Genomic DNA, 20,657 nt, shown 5'->3' on the forward strand with positions numbered 1-20,657 from the left:
AATGACAGACCCCTGTCCTCATATCATCCATTATATTGAGGGTTTACTGTATAAAGAAATTAGAATCCATAGAGCAACAACAAAGATGGCACCAACACTTTCTAAATTGACATACGAACAAAGATTGTCCAAACTGGAACTACCAACCCTGGAACAAAGAAGAGAGAGATCTACTGGCCATTTACAGAATTACGAAAGGGATGGAATCCTCAACAAAGAAGATTTTTTAAAGTGGGATAAAAGAAAAACAAGAGGACATGAAAAGAAATTCGGAAAGGATAGTTATAGAAGAGATCTGAAAAAGAATAGTTTCCCACACAGAGTGGTAGATATCTGGAACAAATTGGATGAGGCAACAGTGTGTGCAAAAACTATACAAGAATTTAAGGACAAACTAGATGCTGAAAGATGCAAAGATGGGTCACTATGAGCATAGCTGTCTTCCCGTATAACACAATTAAGTAAATACATAAATAGCAAATATTATTGTAGCCAATACTGATTCCTGTGGAACTCCACTAAGCACCTCCTCCCAACCTGAACACTTTTCTCCGAGCATTAATCTAATTTTTCTACCATGCAGGAAATCCTCCATCCAGTTTAATAGGTTACCTTGTATCCCTCGTATGTTTTCCAATTTTTAAAATAATTTTTTGTGTATGTTGCATGCACACTAGGCACCTCCATTACAGAGAATTGAAAGGCACTCATTAGCAGTTGTCATTTTTATTTTATGAAATAAATGCAAATTATATCAAATGTATATCCATTGAATTCCAATAAGGAGCGGAGGGAAGGTTGTGCTCACAGTAGACATTCTAAATGGGGTTTCAAGAATTTTTATTTTCCAATTTCAATAAATTTGATATTTTCCAAGTGCTCTTAGGGCCCAAGCAGCCACTTAGTTCACACATGCCTTGGGTTGGTACGGGCAATTTATATACATTATTTGTGAGAGCAATTGGTCCGTGTTCTTTCACCTTTGGTTTATTTTTTTTTTTTTTTTTGAGAGAGAGACTGGAGGAAGTGGATAGTTTTAGATACTTGGGTGTGAATGTGACAGGAAAGGGAGGAATGGGAGTGGAGGTAGAATGTAGACTGAGAGAAGCGAGTAAATGCCTTGAGGGATTAACAGGCATGATTCTTCCGTTTTTTTCTTTTCCTGACAAGGATCTCAATTTTTTTTCATTAATTCCTGATTGTCATTAATTCCCGATTGTCATTAGTTCCCGATTATCATTAATTCCCGATTGTAACAAACGATCCTGTTAAAAAATAAAAAGATTTTGTTGTGGTTGAATAATTTTTGGTCGATGTGAAGTTTTGGGTGATTCGTATGTCGGCTTTACCTTGTGCAAGCGGTTTATTTTGTGCTGGCTCACAAGTGATTAGTTTTTTGTAGCTTTGTGTGGTGTGGTGCACACGTGTATGTATAGCAAGGTGATGACTGGGGTAGATTTTATTTTGACCGAATTATATCTACAGCAACATCAACAGAACAGCTTGCATGCGTTTGTTTACTAGTGATTCAGCCCAGGGACTCAGCCTAGGCCTGTGGCCACAGCAAGCTCAGTTCTAGCATGTTTTGTTTTTTTCCTCGTACATGTGCTCGACATTGGTCCTGGAATTGGAATAACTTTTTTGACACTAAGATGGCATCTAAAGCTAAACCAAATATCATAGATAGGAAGGATAAAGCGAAGGTGAAAGAAATAGATGCAACTGTACGTGACAAGTGGTCGTGGGACTGGATGCTGCGGCCGGCAGTGGATGGGACATTAGCGACAGAATGTATTCAGAAGACTGATCAAGCTGGAAAAGTCTATTGTGAATGATATGCATGTCTCATAACTTACAGAAAGGGTGGTTTTCATGTAATCAAGCAACACATGGGCAAGAAAAAACTTGAAAAATAAGAAGTTGAGACAGACTACAAGCTTAGTGGTAAGTTTGTGATTAGTTTCATATTATTTTCTAAATGTGTTAACATCCTGTGGCTGGCATGATTAGAGTCAATTGACATTGTGATTCTACCTTACACGCAAAATCTAGATTTTATGCCAGTTCTGAACAAGAGCAGTAATCATAGCAGAGAGCACAGCTCAGTGCCAGTGGCAAAACAATACATGATGTCACGATGTAGAGTAGTAGAATCATGCATTGTCAAATCTGCAATTTCTGGAGAGATTTGCGGTGAAGATGTTGTTGGTGTTTGGCGATGGCAAAGAAATTTATTTCCTTGCGCTGTCGAGTCTTGCAAGAAGTCAAATCTTGGATGCTGAACTGAAGACTTCATTGTGTTCAATGTTCTTTTATACAAAATAAAAGAGTAAAGATTCCCCAAATTGTGCTTTTTACAAAAAGCCCCCTGACCTCCATCAAGGGCTCTGCCTCTGGACCCCCGGCCAATGTAGATTTTTTTTTTGGTTACCAACTATCATGCCTGTAACGAGAAATAGACATTTGGGAATGGATGCTAATAGGAAATTGTATGAAGGAGTGATTGTGCCGACAGCACTGTACAGGGCAGAAACATGGAATATAGAGAGGAAGAGAGAAGGATTTTAAATGTGTTCGAGATTAAATGCCTAAGAAGTATGATAGGGGTTGCTATGCTGGATAGAGTGAAAAATGAGGAGAAAAGGCAGTTGGGAGATAGGGTTGATGAAAAACTATTAGGATGGTTTGGACACATGGAAAGAATGAGTGAAGAAAGATTAGTAGAAGGAGTGAACATGAGGGGGTGTCTAAGGATGAGATGGATGGATAGGGTAAAAGAGGCTTTGGGAAAGAGGGGAATGTCTGTTGATGAAGGACAAGAGAGGACAGAAGATAGGGGTGAATGGAGAATGGTTGTGTATGGATGATGCAGTAATGCATGAGGGGGAGTGGGTGGGGGATGGGGGGTGAGGAAGTATGTATGAAAAATAAATTGACGCAGCCCGAAGGGATTTCTCCCCATCTCCTTTTCTGCATGAGGAGACAGAGGGGGGGGTCACCGAATTAATGAAGCGGCCTTGCTGTGGATATGCTGTGTCTTGCAACACTGCTTCTGACCCAGGGCAGTGGACAAGATGCAGGGATGACCTGTCATCCAGGAGGTGCCAAGATGAGAGGGATGGAAGAATGTGGAGGGGAGTGGAGCATGTGGGGGATGGAATGAGTGAGAGTGGGTTCTATGCCATTGCCTTTTGGCTACCTCCCATGTAAGGGGAAAAAAGCCTTTGGTATATGTATGTATGAATCATTACAATGACAAGTGTGAGTGTAGTAGTTTCAGAGGGATCAATTTGTTAAGTGTAGTTGGGAAGGCTTATGGGGGGGTCTTGATTGCGAGGATTAGGAGTGGAACAGAGGGAGTAATTGGTGAGAAACAGTGTGGGTTTAGGACAGGTAGGGGTTGCATAGATCAGATTTTTGTGATAAGACATATATGAGAAAGCTATAGAAAAGGTAAGGATGTACTCGGGGCTTTTATGGATCTGGAAAAGACTTATGACGGTAGACAGGAAGGCGTTGTGGGAGGTATTGCAGATATATGGGATAGGAGGAAAGCTGTTAAGAGCAGTCAAGAGTTTTTACAAGAGTAGTAGAGTTTGTGTTAGGCTTAGAAATGGAGAGAGTGAGTGGTTTGAAGTAAATGTAGGACTTCATCAGGGGATGTGTTATGTTGCTCTAGATCTTCAATTTGTATGTGGATGGGGTGGTGTGAGAGGTGAATGCAAGGATAGTGGATCAGAGATTGGAGTTAGTTAAAGAAAATGGAGAAAAGTAGGAGATAAGCCAGTTGTTGTTTGCTGACAACACTGCGCTTGTAGCAGGATCAGAGGATGTGATTGAGGAAATTAGTGACAGAGTTTGGGAAGGTGTGTGAAAGAAGGAAGTTGAAGATAAATGTGGGTAAAAGGTGATGATATGTACAAGGGGAGAGAGTGGTAGCAGATTGGAAGTGAGTATTAAGGGAGAGAGACTGGAGGAAGTGGATAGTTTTAGATACTTGGGTGTGAATGTGGCAGGAAAGGGAGGAGTAAGGGTGGAGGTAGAATGTAGATTGAGAGAAGCGAGTAAATGCCTTGGTGGATTAAAAAGTGTAATGAGAAATAGACATTTGGGAATGGATGTTAACCACTTCACTCCGGGCCAAAATCTCGCGGGCAGCATTAGCTGCCAGACATATGATGTTGCTTCATAATACTTGCTTTATAGAAAATAAAGTCACGGCTGTATCGAATGTTCTCTCTTTCACCAGTGAATTTTGATAACCATAGAAAATACGATGAAGCCAGTTTACAGAGTATGGGGGTCACGCAGGTACAACTACAATAAATATAATCAAGACACCGACATCGGCATCCTCGCATACCCACTTGCTCCTCATGACGCCTATGTAGGCATCACCGTATGGAAAGGGTTAAGAGGAGATTGTGTATAAAGGAGTGATTGTGCCAACAGCACTGTACAGGTCAGAAATGTGGAACATAAGAGAGGAGGAGTTTGAATGTGTTTGAGATGAAATGCCTAAGAGGTATGATAGGGTTACTAGGCTGGATATAGTGAAAAATGAGGAGGTGAGGAGGAGAACAGGGATGGAAAGGGAGTTGGGAGATAGGGTTGATGAAAGAGTATTAGGATGTTTTGGACACATGGAAAGAATGAGTGAAGAAAGATTATTAAAAGAGGAGTGGAAGGAGTGAACATGAGGGGTCGACCTAGGATGAGATGGGTGGATGAGGTAAAAGGGGCATTTGGAAAGAGGGGAATGTCTGTTGATGAAGGACGGGAGAGGACAGAAGATAGGGGTGAATGGAGAATGGTTGTGTATGGATGATGTAGTGATGGAAGAGGGGGAGTGGGTGGGGGATGGGGGAGTAAGGGAGTATGTATGAGAAATAAACTGACGCAGCCCGAAGGGACGTCTCCCCATCTTCTTTTCTGCAGGAGGGGATGGAGAGAGGGGTGGGAGTGGTTTCTATGCCTTTGTTTTTTGGCTACCTCCCATGCAAGGGGGAAAAAGCCTTTGGTATATATATATATATATATATATATGTATGTACCATCTCTGATGTCTTCCAATTTTCTGTGATTTCTTTGTATTTTACTTCTTGCAGCCAACATATTGAATTCACCTTTTATGCAGTGTTTCCTTGTCTTGATTTTCTTAAACTCTGTTTTACTCAGAACCTATGCAGTTGTAAGAAGAAATGACCAGATATCCCTAAGATAAGCTAGTGTTTGAGTGTTGTACAATATTTGGGATAGGAAATTTTACCTTAGATCCTGTAAGATGATAAATGACAAAGCATAATTTTCTAAAAATGTTTATACAGTACTTTCAAACCTACAGGTGCTGAAACAAGTCTTGCTGAAGATGTAGAGAATGATGAAGGGGCAGTAGAGTCCAAATCAGAGCTCATTCATGAACTTGGTTTTGGAGATGTTTGAACAAGAGCCTCAAGCTAAACATGAATCAGAATTTTCTGATCAAGTAGATTCAGAACAAGAAAGTGAACCAGAGCAAGAAGAGGAGAAGGAGGAGGAGGAGCAAGATGTGAAGGACATACAAGCAAAAATTGAGGAAAAGGAAGAGGAAGCTGCACTTCAAATGAAAAAAGAACTGCATGATGAGGAAGTGCCTATGGATGTAGTAAAAGATGAACCTTGTGAGAGGAATAATGGTGTTTGGTTTGAAGAAGTTCTCGTGGAAGGTTTGTTTACCTAAGATTACTCTGAAGTGACACAGAAAGGTTTTCAAATTTATGTTGTCAATGTTATTTATTGATGTTATTAATCTTTAAACAGAAATTAAACATGAAAATAATAATGGAGAACTGATAGACATGAAGGAGGAACCAGTAGAAGTTAAGGTAGAGTTAACTGAAGAAGGGCATACAGGTGAAAAATGTGCAGCTGAAGGAACTAAAATGACACCTGCAAAGAGATCCAGACCAGATATTGAATTAGTTCATGTAGAAGATGAATATGAATTTGATAAGAGCTTGGTAGTACTTGACTGGTGTAAGTTTCTCATATTTTCCTGTATTCAGTATCTAAATGGTTTACATTTTGCTTGATTTGAGTCCCATTGTATTGAAAGTGTCCATTTTTATATTTAAGATAATTCAGATATGAATCTCATCATAAGTAAGGAAGATGGATTGTCAGCATATCCTTTAACTGGACAAGGCTTCGGTAATGCTTGGCATGGAGTGAGAGCAACTTATGGCTTCACCAAAGGAAAGGTGTTTTATGAAGTGAAAGTGATGGAGCATCTTAGTATTCCTCACCTGGAAGCTAATGAACAACATCCTCATGTTATTCGTGTTGGCTGGTCAGTTAATGACACTGGGTTAATGCTTGGAGAGGAGCCACTCAGTTATGGTTATTCAGGCACTGCAAAAGCTTCAAGCAATCTCAAGTTCAAGGTTAGAGTTTGCTTGATGTGTTACTTGTATTTTAAGTTTGATACGCTGCATTGCATTGTTTTAAAGATGATGTTAAATTTCTTTATTTCATTTCAGGATTATGGCATAAAATTTGGGAAGGGTGATGTTGTTGGATGTTTCCTTGATTTGGATGTTCAGCCAGCAGTTATTTTGTTCACAGTAAATGGTGAATATCAAGGCATAGCATATGAAATTCGTCATAGAGAAATTGGTGATGCTGCTCTGTTCCCACACATTGTTACCAAGAAATCTTCATTCCAGGTAGATTTTAGGTTAATGAAATTGGTTGCTTATTGATTAATTAACAATTCCACTTTGAAGATACATACTGTAGATGTATTTTCATTCCTAGGTCAACTTTGGACAAAAATATCCGTGGTTTGAACCATTGACTGGCTATACAGCATTACAAAATGTGCCATTAGAGGAACGGATACTAGCAATGCAGGGATCAGAAAAGTGTGCGGATGGTAATGTAAGGCATATTGCGTATAAGAAGCAGAAATGCACAGAGTCATGGAAAGCAGTACAAAGGAAGGCCAAACGAGATTCTGGTAAGGAATACATAGCCACAACAGGTGCTGTTGTTGCTGGCAAACATGTAGGTCCTGCATGCTCATGCCCATGGAAGTGTTATGATCTTGTGACACCTGACCACATTCAGGTGATTTTTGATAAATATTGGGAAATGGCATGTCACGACCGCCAAACTGCATACTTGGCTAATTGTGTGACCAGCCAAGAAGTGAAGAGAAGCAGGGTGAAGGGCAGGCCTAGCAAGGTATCACGCACACTTAGGTACACTGTGAAAAAGGATGATAAAGATTTGCAGGTATGCCGCACAGCTTTCTTAAACATTCATGCAGTGTCCGTGAAAAGAGTGAGAAATGCGGTGAATAAAATGATGTCTTCTGGAACAATTGAGGATAAGAGGGGAAAACATGTGCCCGGAATAAAGATTGCAACCAACAAAGAGGAGCTAGTACGTGAGCACATTCTTAGCCTACATACAGTCACCAGCCAATACATCAGAGCCAAAAACGCCAATCATCGCTACTTGCCCGCTGGTTTGAACCGTAAAATAATGTATGACTTGTACAAACGATGGATGGTGAGTGAAAATAAAGGCCAAGAAAACATAGTGAAAGAATGGAAATATTGTGAATTAGTAAATGAATACAATATCAGTTTTGAACCCCCAAAAAGTGATTCATGTAATGTGTGTGATGAAATTGATTTAAAAGTGGCAAGTCTAGACTCAAAAAATGAAGAGGATGAAATTCATAGGCTGAAAGTAGCCAAATTAGTGCACATGACCAAGGCAAATGAGGCCCAGAATTTGCTCAAGGATTTTGGGGTGGAGGATAAACCATCTCAGGCAGTCATCTGTATGGATTTACAGCAAACAATGCCCACCCCTAAGCTCACTACAGGCCTACAATACTACAAGAGGAAGATGTGGACCTTTAATTTCGGTATCCACGATGTGAAAAGGAATCAGGGATATATGTATGTGTGGAATGAAACCATTGGAAGACATGGTTCGTGTGAGGTAGCATCGTGTCTGGACCACTTCATCGAGAACCACCTGGATTCACAGATCACCAAACTGGTTGTGTTCTCTGATAGCTGCAGTGGGCAAAATAAAAATAGAAATATAATCCTGTCCTGCCTCCGAAAAATACATTCGGGCCATCTTGAGAGCATCCAGCACTATTTCATGGTCACGGGTCATTCCTATCTTCCGTGCAACCATGACTTTGAATTGATTGAGTTGAAGGTGCACCCTGTCTCAGTGTTCAGCACCCCCCACTACATACATCTCATTGAAAAGGCCAACCGTGTTCACCCTTTCAGAGTAATCGAGGTGAAGAGGGAGTTTTTCAAGGATTATGATGTCCTGCAGAAGACAGTGTCTTGGGCAGGCATGAAGGATGCTGGCCTCCTTGATGCCAGGGTCCTCTGTTACTCCAACAACTACAAGGCTGGGTTTCAAATTCAAAGTGACTATGGAGGCATTATGTCTCAAAAAAAAGTGAACCTCGAGAAGAAGAAAGATAAGGGCAAACTCAACCTTTCTACTTTCAACTTGCCTTCAAAGTACCCTGACACAGTACTACTCTCCAAGGAAAAATTGGCGGATTTAAAGAGCCTCATGATGCACGTGGATCCTCTGTACAAGCCGTTCTACACCACCCTCATCAGTGAGCAGGAGCAGGCTCAGCAATGTGCAGTACCAGTGGTGGGAAGTAGGGGGCAGGGTAGAGCGGGGGTACAGCCTTGGGACGATCATTACCTTGATGATGATCCCAAAAACCCCACCATGGCACTTTAAATCCCTAACCTCCCCCACCCCAAAGTGCCATCCCCATGAAGCCTTCTCACCACTCTATATCATGGTGAGTGTTATTAAAAAAGTTATTGTATTAAGAAAAAAATAATGTTATAGTGCTGCAGTTCATTGTCAAAACCATGAAAATACTTATGTAACTAATGAATTCGTACACTAATTAATTATTTAATTAATAGTAAGTACAGTGTTAAGGTCATGGTGATAATATTCAAATAATATTATAAAATTAACATTAGCAAAATAAAAATAACATTGATTGCCCCAGTAATGTATCAGTGTCAAGATTTTCCACATTAATTTATTTAAAGAAAATTAATAATTAGGAATTAGTGATTAAAATCTGCAAATGGGTATTACATAATCTTATTTTTATCTTAATGCAACCATTTTATTACATATTTGTGTGTTTATTTGTGAATTTAATATATTTTCAAAATGTGGCTAATTTTTCTAGATGTGACATTTGAATTTTTTTCTCAAAAATATAGTTATAGATTTATTATGATAAATGTAGTAATTAATATTATGTTATTTCTTATGATAATATGATTAAATGAAAATTGCAAAACTTTGAGAGCATTTTTCTCAAAAAAATTGATGCCTCTCTGTTTTTGGAAGCCTCATATTTACCTAGTTGTATCTTCCGGGAAAGGGAGCTACGCTTGTGTTCTTTGGAAGAGGGCTCAGAGCTTGTATGACCGATGTATGGGTAATGCTGTGACCTTGCACGCACACACACACCTCCAACTCCCCGCTCATGAGAGTTGGAGTAACGACTCAAAGTGTAGCAATAATGAAATTATTTCAGCCCTGGGCAGGATTCGAACCCGGACCACCGTAGTGACAGTCGGGGACTCTACCAACCACGCCACTGAGTCATGGTGTGCCTTTGTATCTCGCAGTGTCTAGTTTGCTCTTAAATTTGTGTATGGTTTTTGCACACACTATTGTTTCATCCAGTTTGTTCCAAGTGTCTACCACTGTTTTTTTTTTTTCAGATCTCTTCAATAACTATCCTTTTTGAGTTATTTTTCCATGTCCTCTTGTGTTTCTCTTGTTACAATTTAGTAAGTCCTCTCTATCAAGTATTTCTGTGCCTTTCATGATTCTATAGATGGTCAGTAGGTTGCCTCCTCTCTGTTCCAAAGTTGGTAACTTAAATGTAGCCAGTCTCTCTTCATATGACAAGTTTGAAAGTGCTGGAGCCATTTTTGTGGTCACTCTCTGGATTCTTTTAATTTTCCTTATATTCTTTTTGGTACTGGGTGACCATAATGTCACAGCATACTCCAGTTTAGGCCTTATTAGTCTGACAAATATTTTTTTAATAATTTCTTCGACTAAATAGGTAAACATCACTTTTATTGATCTTAGCAAGTTATAGGATTCTCCGACAGTTTTGTTTATTTGTTTATCAGGGGAGAAATCATTTGAGATAATTACTCCCAGGTCTTTTTCAGATCCCACTTTCTTTACTTCCTTAATTCCAATTGTATATTGTCCTAATTTTTTTTTTCCCCATTTCTTTTTTCCAAACCCCATTATGCTACATTTCTTAATGTTGAAGTCTACTTTCCACTTCTGACTCCATTTTCAAACCTTGTTTAGGTCTCTCTAGTGATTCACAGTCTGTTTCGGCTTTCACTTTCCTCAACAATTTACCATTGTCTGCAAAGACGTTCATGTAACATTCCCCATCTTCGTCTATGTCATTCACTTAAATAGCAAACATTATTGGAGCCAATACAGATCGCTGTGAAACTCCCTGTGTGAGCAAAATTTGACGCAGCCCGAAGGGATTTCTCCTCGTCTTCTCCTTTTATGCATGGGGGGACGGAGAGGGGGGTTGCCGATTTAATGAAGTGGCCTTGCTGTGGATGTACTGTGACTTGCGACACTGCCTCTGACCCAGGGCAGTGGACAAGGTGCAGGAATGACCCGTCGTCCAGGAGGTGCTAAGATGGGAGGGGGGGTGGAGGGTAGTGGAGTGTATTTAGAGATGGAATGGATGAGAATGATTTTATGCCTTTTTCTTTTTGGCTACCTCCCTTGTAAGGGGGAAAAAGCCTTGGTATATGTATGTATGTATTATAAAGTAAGTTACATTCTTTCACAATGGTGGCGTACATGATAAATTCCATGGAGTAATACTAGTAAATGATCAGTGAAACTAGTATCAAAGATTTGTTTTGTCCAGTCAGTTAACTGTATTGGCTCAAGTGGAATTAAGTTGCTAAGGAACGGCCCCCTTCTCCAATTAAATATTCTGCATATTACTCCCTCTTCTTTACAGCCTTATTGCTATAGTTGTTAAAAGATAGGTGCCTTGCAGAATGAAGTTCACTCTTTGTGTTTTACCAGAACCTGGGTATTATTTCTCCTGCATCTAAATTTCTGTAATCAACTGTGCCATTTACAAAATAATTTGTGGTTGATATTGCTACAAGCCATTTGTGAAGGTAACAGACACTCTTTATCATAAGGTCAGTAGTATTTGGTTTCAAATCTATTGGGTCATACAAAATCCTAAATCTGGCAGCAAGAATACCAAAGCTGTTTTCAACCATTCTTCTTGCCCTTGAAAAATGATAGGTTGTGGTAATTGTTATTGGGAATCTTAGTTTTTACCTTAGTTCGGGAAACTTTCCCTCAAAGTGTTATTTTCTTCAATTCAGGAGCCTTTCCTGAAACTTCGAACCATGCCTATCATAACTTTAAATAAGATATGATTAAACTCCCCTCCTCGTTATTTTGTTTATTAAATCTATGTAACAATTTTGGTGTAATAAATTGGGAATTAACTTTGAGAGATTACTTAAGGTAAATATTAACCCATGGCCTTCTGAGCTCTTTTTGAACTTGTAAGAGTTCCTTGGAATATTGTGCACACTAACGTCGGAACAGTCAGATTACCCTGAGCTCAGGATGAAGAAGGGCTACTTTTTTGGAAACCTCTAACCAAGGGATCACATCTTCGGTTCAGAAGGCCTAAATTTTTTTTAGAATTTCTAAAGCAACTACATTTAGAGAATCTACGCAGGTTAAAACAAAGGTGACTGGTAAGTTCTCAAATGTATTACTGAAATATTAAACCATAGTTTTCATAGGGTTAATCTTCTCTAAATATAGTCAATCTAATCTTCTCTAATTTGAGAATTTAATCTTCAAATGTTTGAATTTAACTTAATTTTTTTTTCGCAGTCGATTTCGACTTTAACTTAATTCCCCCCTTTGTAGTAAGCTACAATCTAATGCTTTATTATATAAAGTTACGATAGGTGGTTACAAAGGCTGGGTTCCTGATGTTCTCTCATTTCGAGTTTGTTCGGATTTTGGTAATTTCCTCATTTGATGACCTTATTTTCCCTTTGATGAAAAATAACCGGCACTGAGGGGGCACTTATTATTCCCATATTCTTTTACAAAGTTTATCCAATTGTTCTATTGAACTTGGTGGCCTCTGTTGTTTCTAATCGTGGTTTCCCCAGCTTTATCTGTTCTTTTCAGTTTAAAAGGTTGTTGTTAAGTTAAATCTTGATGAAATTTCTCTAAGATCTGTCTTATTGGTTGGTCTATAAGACAGTTTTACAATACGACAGTTGTACACTTGTGAATTTGGGGACGAGTTTGTTTGGGTTGTTGTTTCAAAATGACTAGCGACGAAAAGTAATTTTCTGAGTCTGAGGACTTAAAAAAAGTCCGAAGACAACGAGCCCATAAAAAATGTCTAATCACAAAGGACATAAAGGCTCTAAAGAATTCTCAACTTGATACTTTATCACTCTCTGTCCTTGACTCCATGTTAACCCAGATTGAAGATTTCCTCTCGGAAATACAAAAATTTGATGAAGATATGTACTTGTTACTCCCTGAAGAAAGAAAGGACGAGGATATGGAAAAATCCAGGGCTTACTTCCAGTCTATCCTCCTAGAATTGTCTCCTTTTAAAGAATGGAGACTTGGATTTAGGAGAGTCCAAAGTTCTAAGGTTGGTGATTCTAACAAATCCACTGGAGTTGATTCTGTAAAACTTCCCCTCCATCCTATTGTTCTTCAACACTTTGAGAGCAATTCTCACAATCCCTTTGCCTACTTCAATTTTAAAAAGTGTTTTCAGAATGCCATTGCTGATATTCCCAATCTGACTAATAGTCAGAAATTAATTTGTTTAAAAGGGTATCTCAGAGGGGAGGCTTTTCACTTAGTGGAGAATTTACCTGTAGATGATTCTAATTATGACACTGCAGACCTTCTTCTTGACAATTTGTTTTTTAATAAGGAAGAGATCTTAGACAAGGTGTTAACTTCTATTATTAATGCACCTGAGGTCTCCAAGTTGAAGGACCTAGAAAGTTACATTAGGTCTGTAGATTCTAAACTACAAGACCTTAAGGGGATCGGAGTTGACTTTACTAAGGCTGGAAGTGAGGACCTACTTTTAATTAGCAAGTTAATTTTAAATAAATTACCTAAATTTTTCTTGATTGAATTGTCTTGAGTGATTAATTCAAATTACCCCAATTTTAATCAACTTAAAGAAGATTATTAATCTGTTTTAGTCAGACTTAAAATGGGATCTGATGACCTTAACATCAAACCCAGACGAAGTGATATGACCAGCTCCCTTGCATTCAAGGAAAATTCCTTGAAAAAACCTGTTGATTCTAGCAAGGGAGTTAGTCACTCCTTTAACACGTTAACCGCGTACTGGGCCACCCGTGTACCAAGCAGATGTTTCACTTGTTGCGTATTGGTACATCTGTGGCCCGAATATTACCTTCTAAAAAGTATCACAAACATGAGTATGTAAACAATTTGCGTATATTTTTTATTTATTATGACTGCAGATACATTGCTATGGTACTGGAAAACAAAATGAAAATAATAAGACAGTAAGTTTATTTGTTGAAAAGAAAAAAATTTAATCTGAAATACAAGCAATGTTTTTTAGCAAAATATTGATCATTTATTTATAACACTAGTCATGTTTTTCATTGAAACATGAAATGCAAAGGTGTGGTTGACCCTCACACTCATTGCAATAGGTGGTTACTCTCCTAGCCTTGTTTGTGGCCACCTTGTATCCCTCACAAAGTGAGATTTTTTCATAGCATCCTCTGCATCGCTTCCTTGTGTTTTTCTTTGGACCATGTGCTTCCTGTAAGGTATCGTCTTTTCTTGCACCCGATATATCAGAGGTCCTCTTCCCTGGTTTTCTTATTTCCCCAGGAATGTTTTTAGTAAGAGAGAGGATTACAGATTCAGTAAAGGTTCTCAGACATACTTGTTTTGCTGAGCAGTATTTATTGTAAAGAATTTGAGCATTTGTCACTGATATCCCAGCAATCATTTCCATCGCCAGCTTCTTGATTTTCGGAGTTGTGAGTAGTAGGAATTGAGTTGATCAGCAACATCAACACCTTTTTTAGCCTTATTGTACGCAATGACACTTTCAGGTTTTACAATCTCTTCTCCTTTTCTGTTTTTATTTCCACTTGGAACTAAGTCACCACCATGCTCAGGTACTGTTGATAGTGTCAAGACATCTCTCTTATCTTTCCACTTGTATAACTTCACACCTTGTCTGTTTTCTGCTGCTTTCATTTCTCCCACCCTCAACATTGCTTTTACTACTTCTTGGCAAAAATATTTCTTATTTGTTCTTACAGTTCCACAAATGTAGGTCTTTTTGGCCAACAAGTACTCTGCCAGGGTTATTGAGGTGTAGTAGTTGTCAGTGTATATAGTGCATCCTATACCTAACAATTCATTACATAATTTCACCACACGTGATTCAGTTGAATTTAGGTCAGTAATCTTGTCACTCATCCCTACATGAACCTCTAAATTCCATGTATATCCCTCAGGTGTGCAAACTTTGTACACTTTCATTCCATATTTGTGAGCTTTTCCTGGAATGTACTGTTTTATGCCTAATCTCCCTCTAAATGGCACCATGCTCTCGTCAACAACAAGTTTGGAGCCAGGTTTGTACACAGCTTTACAATTGTTAACAAGTAGCTCAATCAGTGATCTGACCTTATACAACTTATCATGAGAATTTACATGACATCTGTTGTCTACAAAATGCAAAAATTTGTAGAGAAGCTCAAATCTTTCCCTTGACATTAGCTTTGGTACAAAGGGATCATCATATAACACACTTTTACACCAGTAGAGTTGAATTTCAGGCTTTACAGTTAATCCCATGTACATCACAATACAAAAAAAATCTTTATCTCTTGTCTGTTGGTAGGTTTCCATAACATCAGTCGTGACCTTCGTGTTACTGTTGCAGCATCAATTACTTGTTGTGCATACCTATTGGTTTCTTGAACAAAGAAACCATATACATCAATAGGCAGTACCTCAGTTTCGTCACCTGTGTTACTGATAGTGACTCATTTCTTCCTTGCCAGTAAAGGTATGCATGCGTTGTTTTGAGGACACAGACAACCATTCACATTGTGTGTTGTTACTGTTGTTGTTTCCATTTCTCCCAGAGTTTGGTGGCTGAACAGGTTCATCTTGATCTGCACCTGTTTCAGATTCACTTTCGTCAGAGAAATTATCATCTGAATTACTGACAACAAAGTCAGAATCATCAGATGAAGTATGTGATTGTTCTCCATAAAAGTAAGACGTCTCCATGCCTGTTTAGAGTGAAAAAGACAATATTATCAGTTTTCCTATGCAAAATTGATCAAAATTTAAGTTATTGTATCAATACTAACCCAAATATACATCATAAAACAACATCAAATAGGAGAAAATGGATATATATATAAATCATATGCTATAACCCATGCCTGGTACACTGGTGTACCAATACGTGTTAGAAGGGGAAAAAATTGCTGGTCCGCGATTCGGTATATATTTGTACCATGGGTTTTTATGCTCTACACTACAGGCCACGCTCTCAGAGTGATACATACCTCCTCACTCTGCAAAAGTCCAACGGACACTGGTGTGGCCGGGTTATAAATGTGACGCGGTGTGGGCAAGTGTACTGAGTTGCCAGACGCGGCTAACGTGTTAAGGTCAATCCAGATTCCGGTAAGAAGTCTATCTTCAGATGTAGATTTTGCCCCGCTTCTGACCATGCAAGTTCAAAGTGTTCTTCCTATATTTCTCTTGAACACAGAAAAGCTAGAGCAGCTCAATTAGGACTGTGTAACCGATGTTTGAATCATGGACGTGGCTCTTTGGAATGCCCCGGGTTAAAGGCCGCTCTGGCTTATAAATGTTTTGTGTGTAACAAATCCGACCACCATGGAACCATGTGTCCTATGGCTAACAAGTTACCTCTTTCCGAAAGGAAAATGTTTAGTTTCCATGGTTTATCAGATTCAGTTGTTCCTTTGGTTTCCCTTCCTGTTAGCAGAGGCAAGAGAACTGCCCAATGCCTCTTACTATTAGACACTGGAGCCCAGTTTTCCATCATAACAAGGAATTAGTAGAGGACAGAGTAGGACCTTGTTTAAGTCCTCCTATGGACAAGTTGGTTTCTTCATTTGGTTTACCTCTAATGAATGAAAGAGGTTTTAATTACCCTGCAAACTTAAAACTCCCCTCTAGGATGAATCTGTTTAGTTTGTTTTTTGCAATGGAAGGATTCAACTTGTCCATACAAATTCCTTCATTATCTTCTGTACTCCAAACTATGAACGATCATGAATTTTATGTTTCCCCTAGTTTTCCCAAGGTGAAGGGAGATCAGCTGAAGGTTTTAGGCATCATTGGAAATGACATTCTGCAAAACTTTCAGCAGTTTTCTATTGAGAGAGCCTCCTTATATGGTAGCCCATCTTGCAAGGTTATTAAACTTGCTGGTGGCTTCATTCCATACGGGACCGGGGTTCACTACATCCCTCCTAGTGAGAAACCATTCTACGTATGGAGAATGATAAAGGGGGTTTCTGAAATGCCCTCTAATGAAGTACAAAATTCTGATAGCTTCAAATTTAAGGAGAAACCTTTGAGGATAAATCCTGAATCTGACCTTGGAGTCGATTCGTTAAATTGTATTGAGAAATACAATGGGGATTCTCTTATTTTCTATAATTCTTCTTTGAAGGCCAATGGAATTTCTCTAAAGAAACCTGAGAAGGAAACTTCCTTTACTCAGTCTAAAAGGACTGTTAAATACTTTCCTCCCAAAAGGTTAGGCAAGGAAAAGTTACTTGTCAATTTCTGTTTAGAACCTGTAAGTTTACAATTTGATCCTTTACAGGAAGTCTTTACCTGTAATGTAGAGTATGGTCTTGATAATTTTATTCTTTAGAATCCATTGGCATTAAAGAAGAACAAACCCCTGACATTGATGCTTTGGAAATTGATCAATTTAAACAGTCCATTTCCTTCGAGGATGGACATTTATGTAAAGATCCCGTGGAAAAAGGATTTGGTGGACCTTTTTCCCTCAAATCTAAAGATTGCCTTGGGGCACAAAGAGTCTATGACAAGCTTGAGCAAAGGGGCCTTAGGGAGGAGTATGAAGCTGTGTTTGACCAGCAAGAGGCCTTGGGTATTGTTGAGCCAGTTACTAAGAGTCCCTGGCCAAATTTTTATACTCCATGGACATGTGCTCAAGAATGATGATCTTGCCACCTCTAGAATAAGACCTGTTTTCAACTGTTCTCTCAAAACAGGAAAAGCCCCTTCCTTAAATGAAGCTGCATTCCTGGGAATTGATATGATGAACAACCTCCTCTCTCTCTTGTTGTACTTCAGAACCAACAATTTTGTCATTTTAGCAGATGTTATGAAAGCCCTCTTGCAGATCCGTTTGAAGGAAGAGGGTGATTGTAATAGGTTCTGTTTCTTTAGGAGAATTAATAACCAATATATTCCTTATAGATATAATACTATCATTTTTTGTTTCATCTGCTCTCCCTTCATACTTAAACTTCATTAACCAACATCATCTTTCCAAGCAGCCTGACACTCTAACTGCCTCCTTAATTAAGGATAAATTCTATGTAGACAATCTGGTCTACACTACCAATGAATTTTTTTCCCTCCCAGCTATGGTCAAGAGGATTAATGAGATCATGCTTAATGGAGGTTTACCTCTCAGGGAGTGGACATGCAACCAGACTTCTGTTCTTTCTGTTCTTGAACATGAAGCAATTTGTAATAAGGAAGAGGTAAAGGTGTTGGGAGATATTTATAATAAGAATTATGATACCTTGAGAATCAAGGATGTTTCCCTTAACAAAGATGCCTCAACCAAAAGACAAGTTTTGTCTTCTTTGGCTTCTATATTTGATCCATTAGGTATTTTTTCTTCTGTGTTATTACAAGGAAAATTTATTATTAGAGAGATGTGCCAAAAAATGGTAGATTGGGATTGGAAATTGGATAGCGAGCTGCTAACAAGATGGAAGAAGTTATGCGAAATTTTTAGGGAGGTTAATGACTTATCCTTTAAAAGGAAAACTTTCTGTTCTGAATCTCCCCTTAAGTTATTTGTTTTTGCTGATGCTTCTAAGGAAGCCTATGGATATGCCATCTATGTAGAGCAAGAAAGAAGAGAGTTAAAGGAGTCTAATGGCTCTCTTCTATTTGCCAAGGTCAAGGTGGTTCCTATTAAACAAAGAACATTACCTTCTTTGGAGTTTATGGCAGCTTTACTATCTTTGAAATGCCTCAAAACTATTTTTGAGGAAGGGCTGGTGTCTGCCCCACTGGTTGATTCTGTGGTACTCCTTGTTGATAGTCAAGGTGCTCTTTCTTGGATCCTGACCAACAAAGCTCCTAAGAAGAATATATTTGTTAATAATAGATTGAAGAAAATTTCCAATTGTTTGGAAATTTTCAAGGCCAAGTATACTCCTATTTCATTTACTTATGTCCATTCTGAACATAATATGGCTGATTTTATAACCAAACCTTGTAGTGCTAAGGTGTTCAAGGAAAAATTCAATTGGTGGGTTTATGGACCAGACTGGTTGATGTTGCCACCTCACACATGGCTGAAGGGTCACTTGGGATGTATTCCCTCCAGCATCAAGGGAGACATTGTCAATGCGGCTGTTGTGTAAGTTGACACTCCTCTAATTGATATCTTAAAGTTTTCTTCTTACAGCAACCTTTTACATCACACTTCTTTGATCTTTAAGGCTGTCTTTTTTGTTTAAGAAGTCTAATGCTGACCCAGTTAAGGCCGCTTCTAATTATTTGATGGGTATAATGCAAAGGGAATCCTTCCCTGCAGAATTGCCTTATTTACAGAACTCTAATACTAATGACATACCTCCTTTAGTAAATTAAATGAACTTGTTCTTGGACAAGAATTGTTGGATAAGGTCCAAGGGCAGAATTGGCAAGAACATTGACCTCAAAAATGAGGTTTTTAAACCCCCCCCCCCCCTTTTTTTTTTTTTTTTTTTTTCCAAATCTCATCACTTGACTAAACTCTTGATATTCTTTGCTCATTGCCAAGTAATGCACATGGGACTGCAAGCTACTCATAATTTCCTTCGCATGCATGGATTCCAGATCTTTAAAACCAGACAAGCTGTTTTAAACATTTTGAAGGGTTGTATAGTTTGTAAGAAATATAATTCCCGTGCTGTTAACTATCCTTCTCCTTCCTCTTGCCCATACTGATGTGGATTACACAGGGCATTTGTGGGTTAGAGACAGAAATAGAGATAAGGTCAAAGCTTACATATTGATATTTACTTGTTTTAATATCAGAGCTGTCCATTTGGAAGTTGTGGATTCTATGTCCACTGCTGAGTTCATTTTGGCTTTTGTTAGATTTACTAACAGGTATGGAATTCCTTCAGTAGTTTATTCTGATAATGCCAAATCCTTTATACAAGCGGGAATTATTATTGGACAACTTCTATCATCTTCTGAATTTGAAGAGAAGTTTAAAACTTACCCTGTCCAGCACAGAACCATCTCTGTTTATGCTGCATGGTACAGTGCCACTTGGGAAAGGTTCATTCAGACGGTGAAACAATGTCTCTATAAGGTATTGGGTAGGTCTGTTCCTTCCCTGGCAGAGATTACCACTCTTTTGTCCGATGTTCAAAAATTTTTGAACAATAGACCTCTTACTTATCGTTCCTGTGAAAACGAGGTAGATGTTATTACCCCTAATCATTTCCTTATAGGAAGGACCATTCCTTCCTTAATGTTTGGCAATTTGGAACAAGCCCCTGAATGGAAACTAGGAGAAGACTATCCTTCTCTTCTTAACTTAGTCATGGACTGGAGGGATTATTATTATGAAGAGTTTAAGAAACAATGGCTGGCAGAGTACTTGGTCAGCTTAAGAGAAAGGAATAGAGCTGTGTACCACAGTTCAGTTCTAGAAGCTGGGAAAAAGGTGACATTGCTTTTTTGAAACTGCCTTTTAAGACCAGACCCTTCTGGCCCTTAGTTCAGTTATTGAAACTTTTCCTGACCAAGACCATGTGATACATACAGTCTCTGTCATTAAGCCCAATGGAAATACTATCAAAGTCAATGTTAGACTTTTAATCCCTCTAGAGCGCCATGCTGAGTTACATTCCTGTCATGAGGATGAATCCCCTGGGGATCCTATTTTGCAGGCTAGCAAATTGGAGCCCTTTGAAGAGGCCTCATACTTGGAGGAGGTTATTTCTTTGGAAAATGACTGTGTCACTGGAACCTACCTTTTTGAGACCTTCTCGTAAGACTGCGCTAGCCTCTAGAGACCAAGTAAGGTCTCTAGCACTTAAAAGGTTATTGTAAATTTTCCTCGAAAGTGTTGTATTCATTAAACACTTTCTTTTTGTTGTCGGGGAGGTTGTGGTAATTGTTATTGGGAATCTTAGTGTTTACCTTAGTTTGGGAAACTTTCCCTCAGTGTTATTTTCTTC

General features: G+C 38.7%; 1 protein-coding gene across 10 annotated transcripts in view; it reads left to right on the top strand.

Annotated features, from left to right (window-relative positions):
• The first annotated feature begins 1,005 nt into the window (after positions 1-1,005).
• The window catches only part of LOC143021926 (uncharacterized), a 122,061-nt gene continuing 102,409 nt past the window's right edge, over positions 1,006-20,657 (top strand). For 9 of the 10 annotated variants that reach the window (XM_076179795.1, XM_076179803.1, XM_076179802.1 and 6 more), the window contains exons 1-6: positions 1,006-1,944; positions 5,345-5,705; positions 5,800-6,015; positions 6,115-6,422; positions 6,519-6,704; positions 6,796-8,842. In XM_076179795.1, coding sequence (XP_076035910.1) covers positions 5,417-5,705; positions 5,800-6,015; positions 6,115-6,422; positions 6,519-6,704; positions 6,796-8,778 — 2,982 coding nt within the window. In that variant the 5' untranslated portion in view covers positions 1,006-1,944; positions 5,345-5,416 and the 3' untranslated portion in view covers positions 8,779-8,842. Of the gene's footprint in view, positions 1,945-5,344; positions 5,706-5,799; positions 6,016-6,094; positions 6,423-6,518; positions 6,705-6,795; positions 8,843-20,657 lie in introns of those variants that run through there. The other variant, XM_076179805.1, reaches the window with a different exon arrangement.

Source organism: Oratosquilla oratoria, chromosome 43, assembly GCF_046742065.1.
Source record: "Oratosquilla oratoria isolate Oo_2021 chromosome 43, ASM4674206v1, whole genome shotgun sequence".
Lineage (NCBI taxonomy): Eukaryota > Metazoa > Arthropoda > Malacostraca > Stomatopoda > Squillidae > Oratosquilla > Oratosquilla oratoria.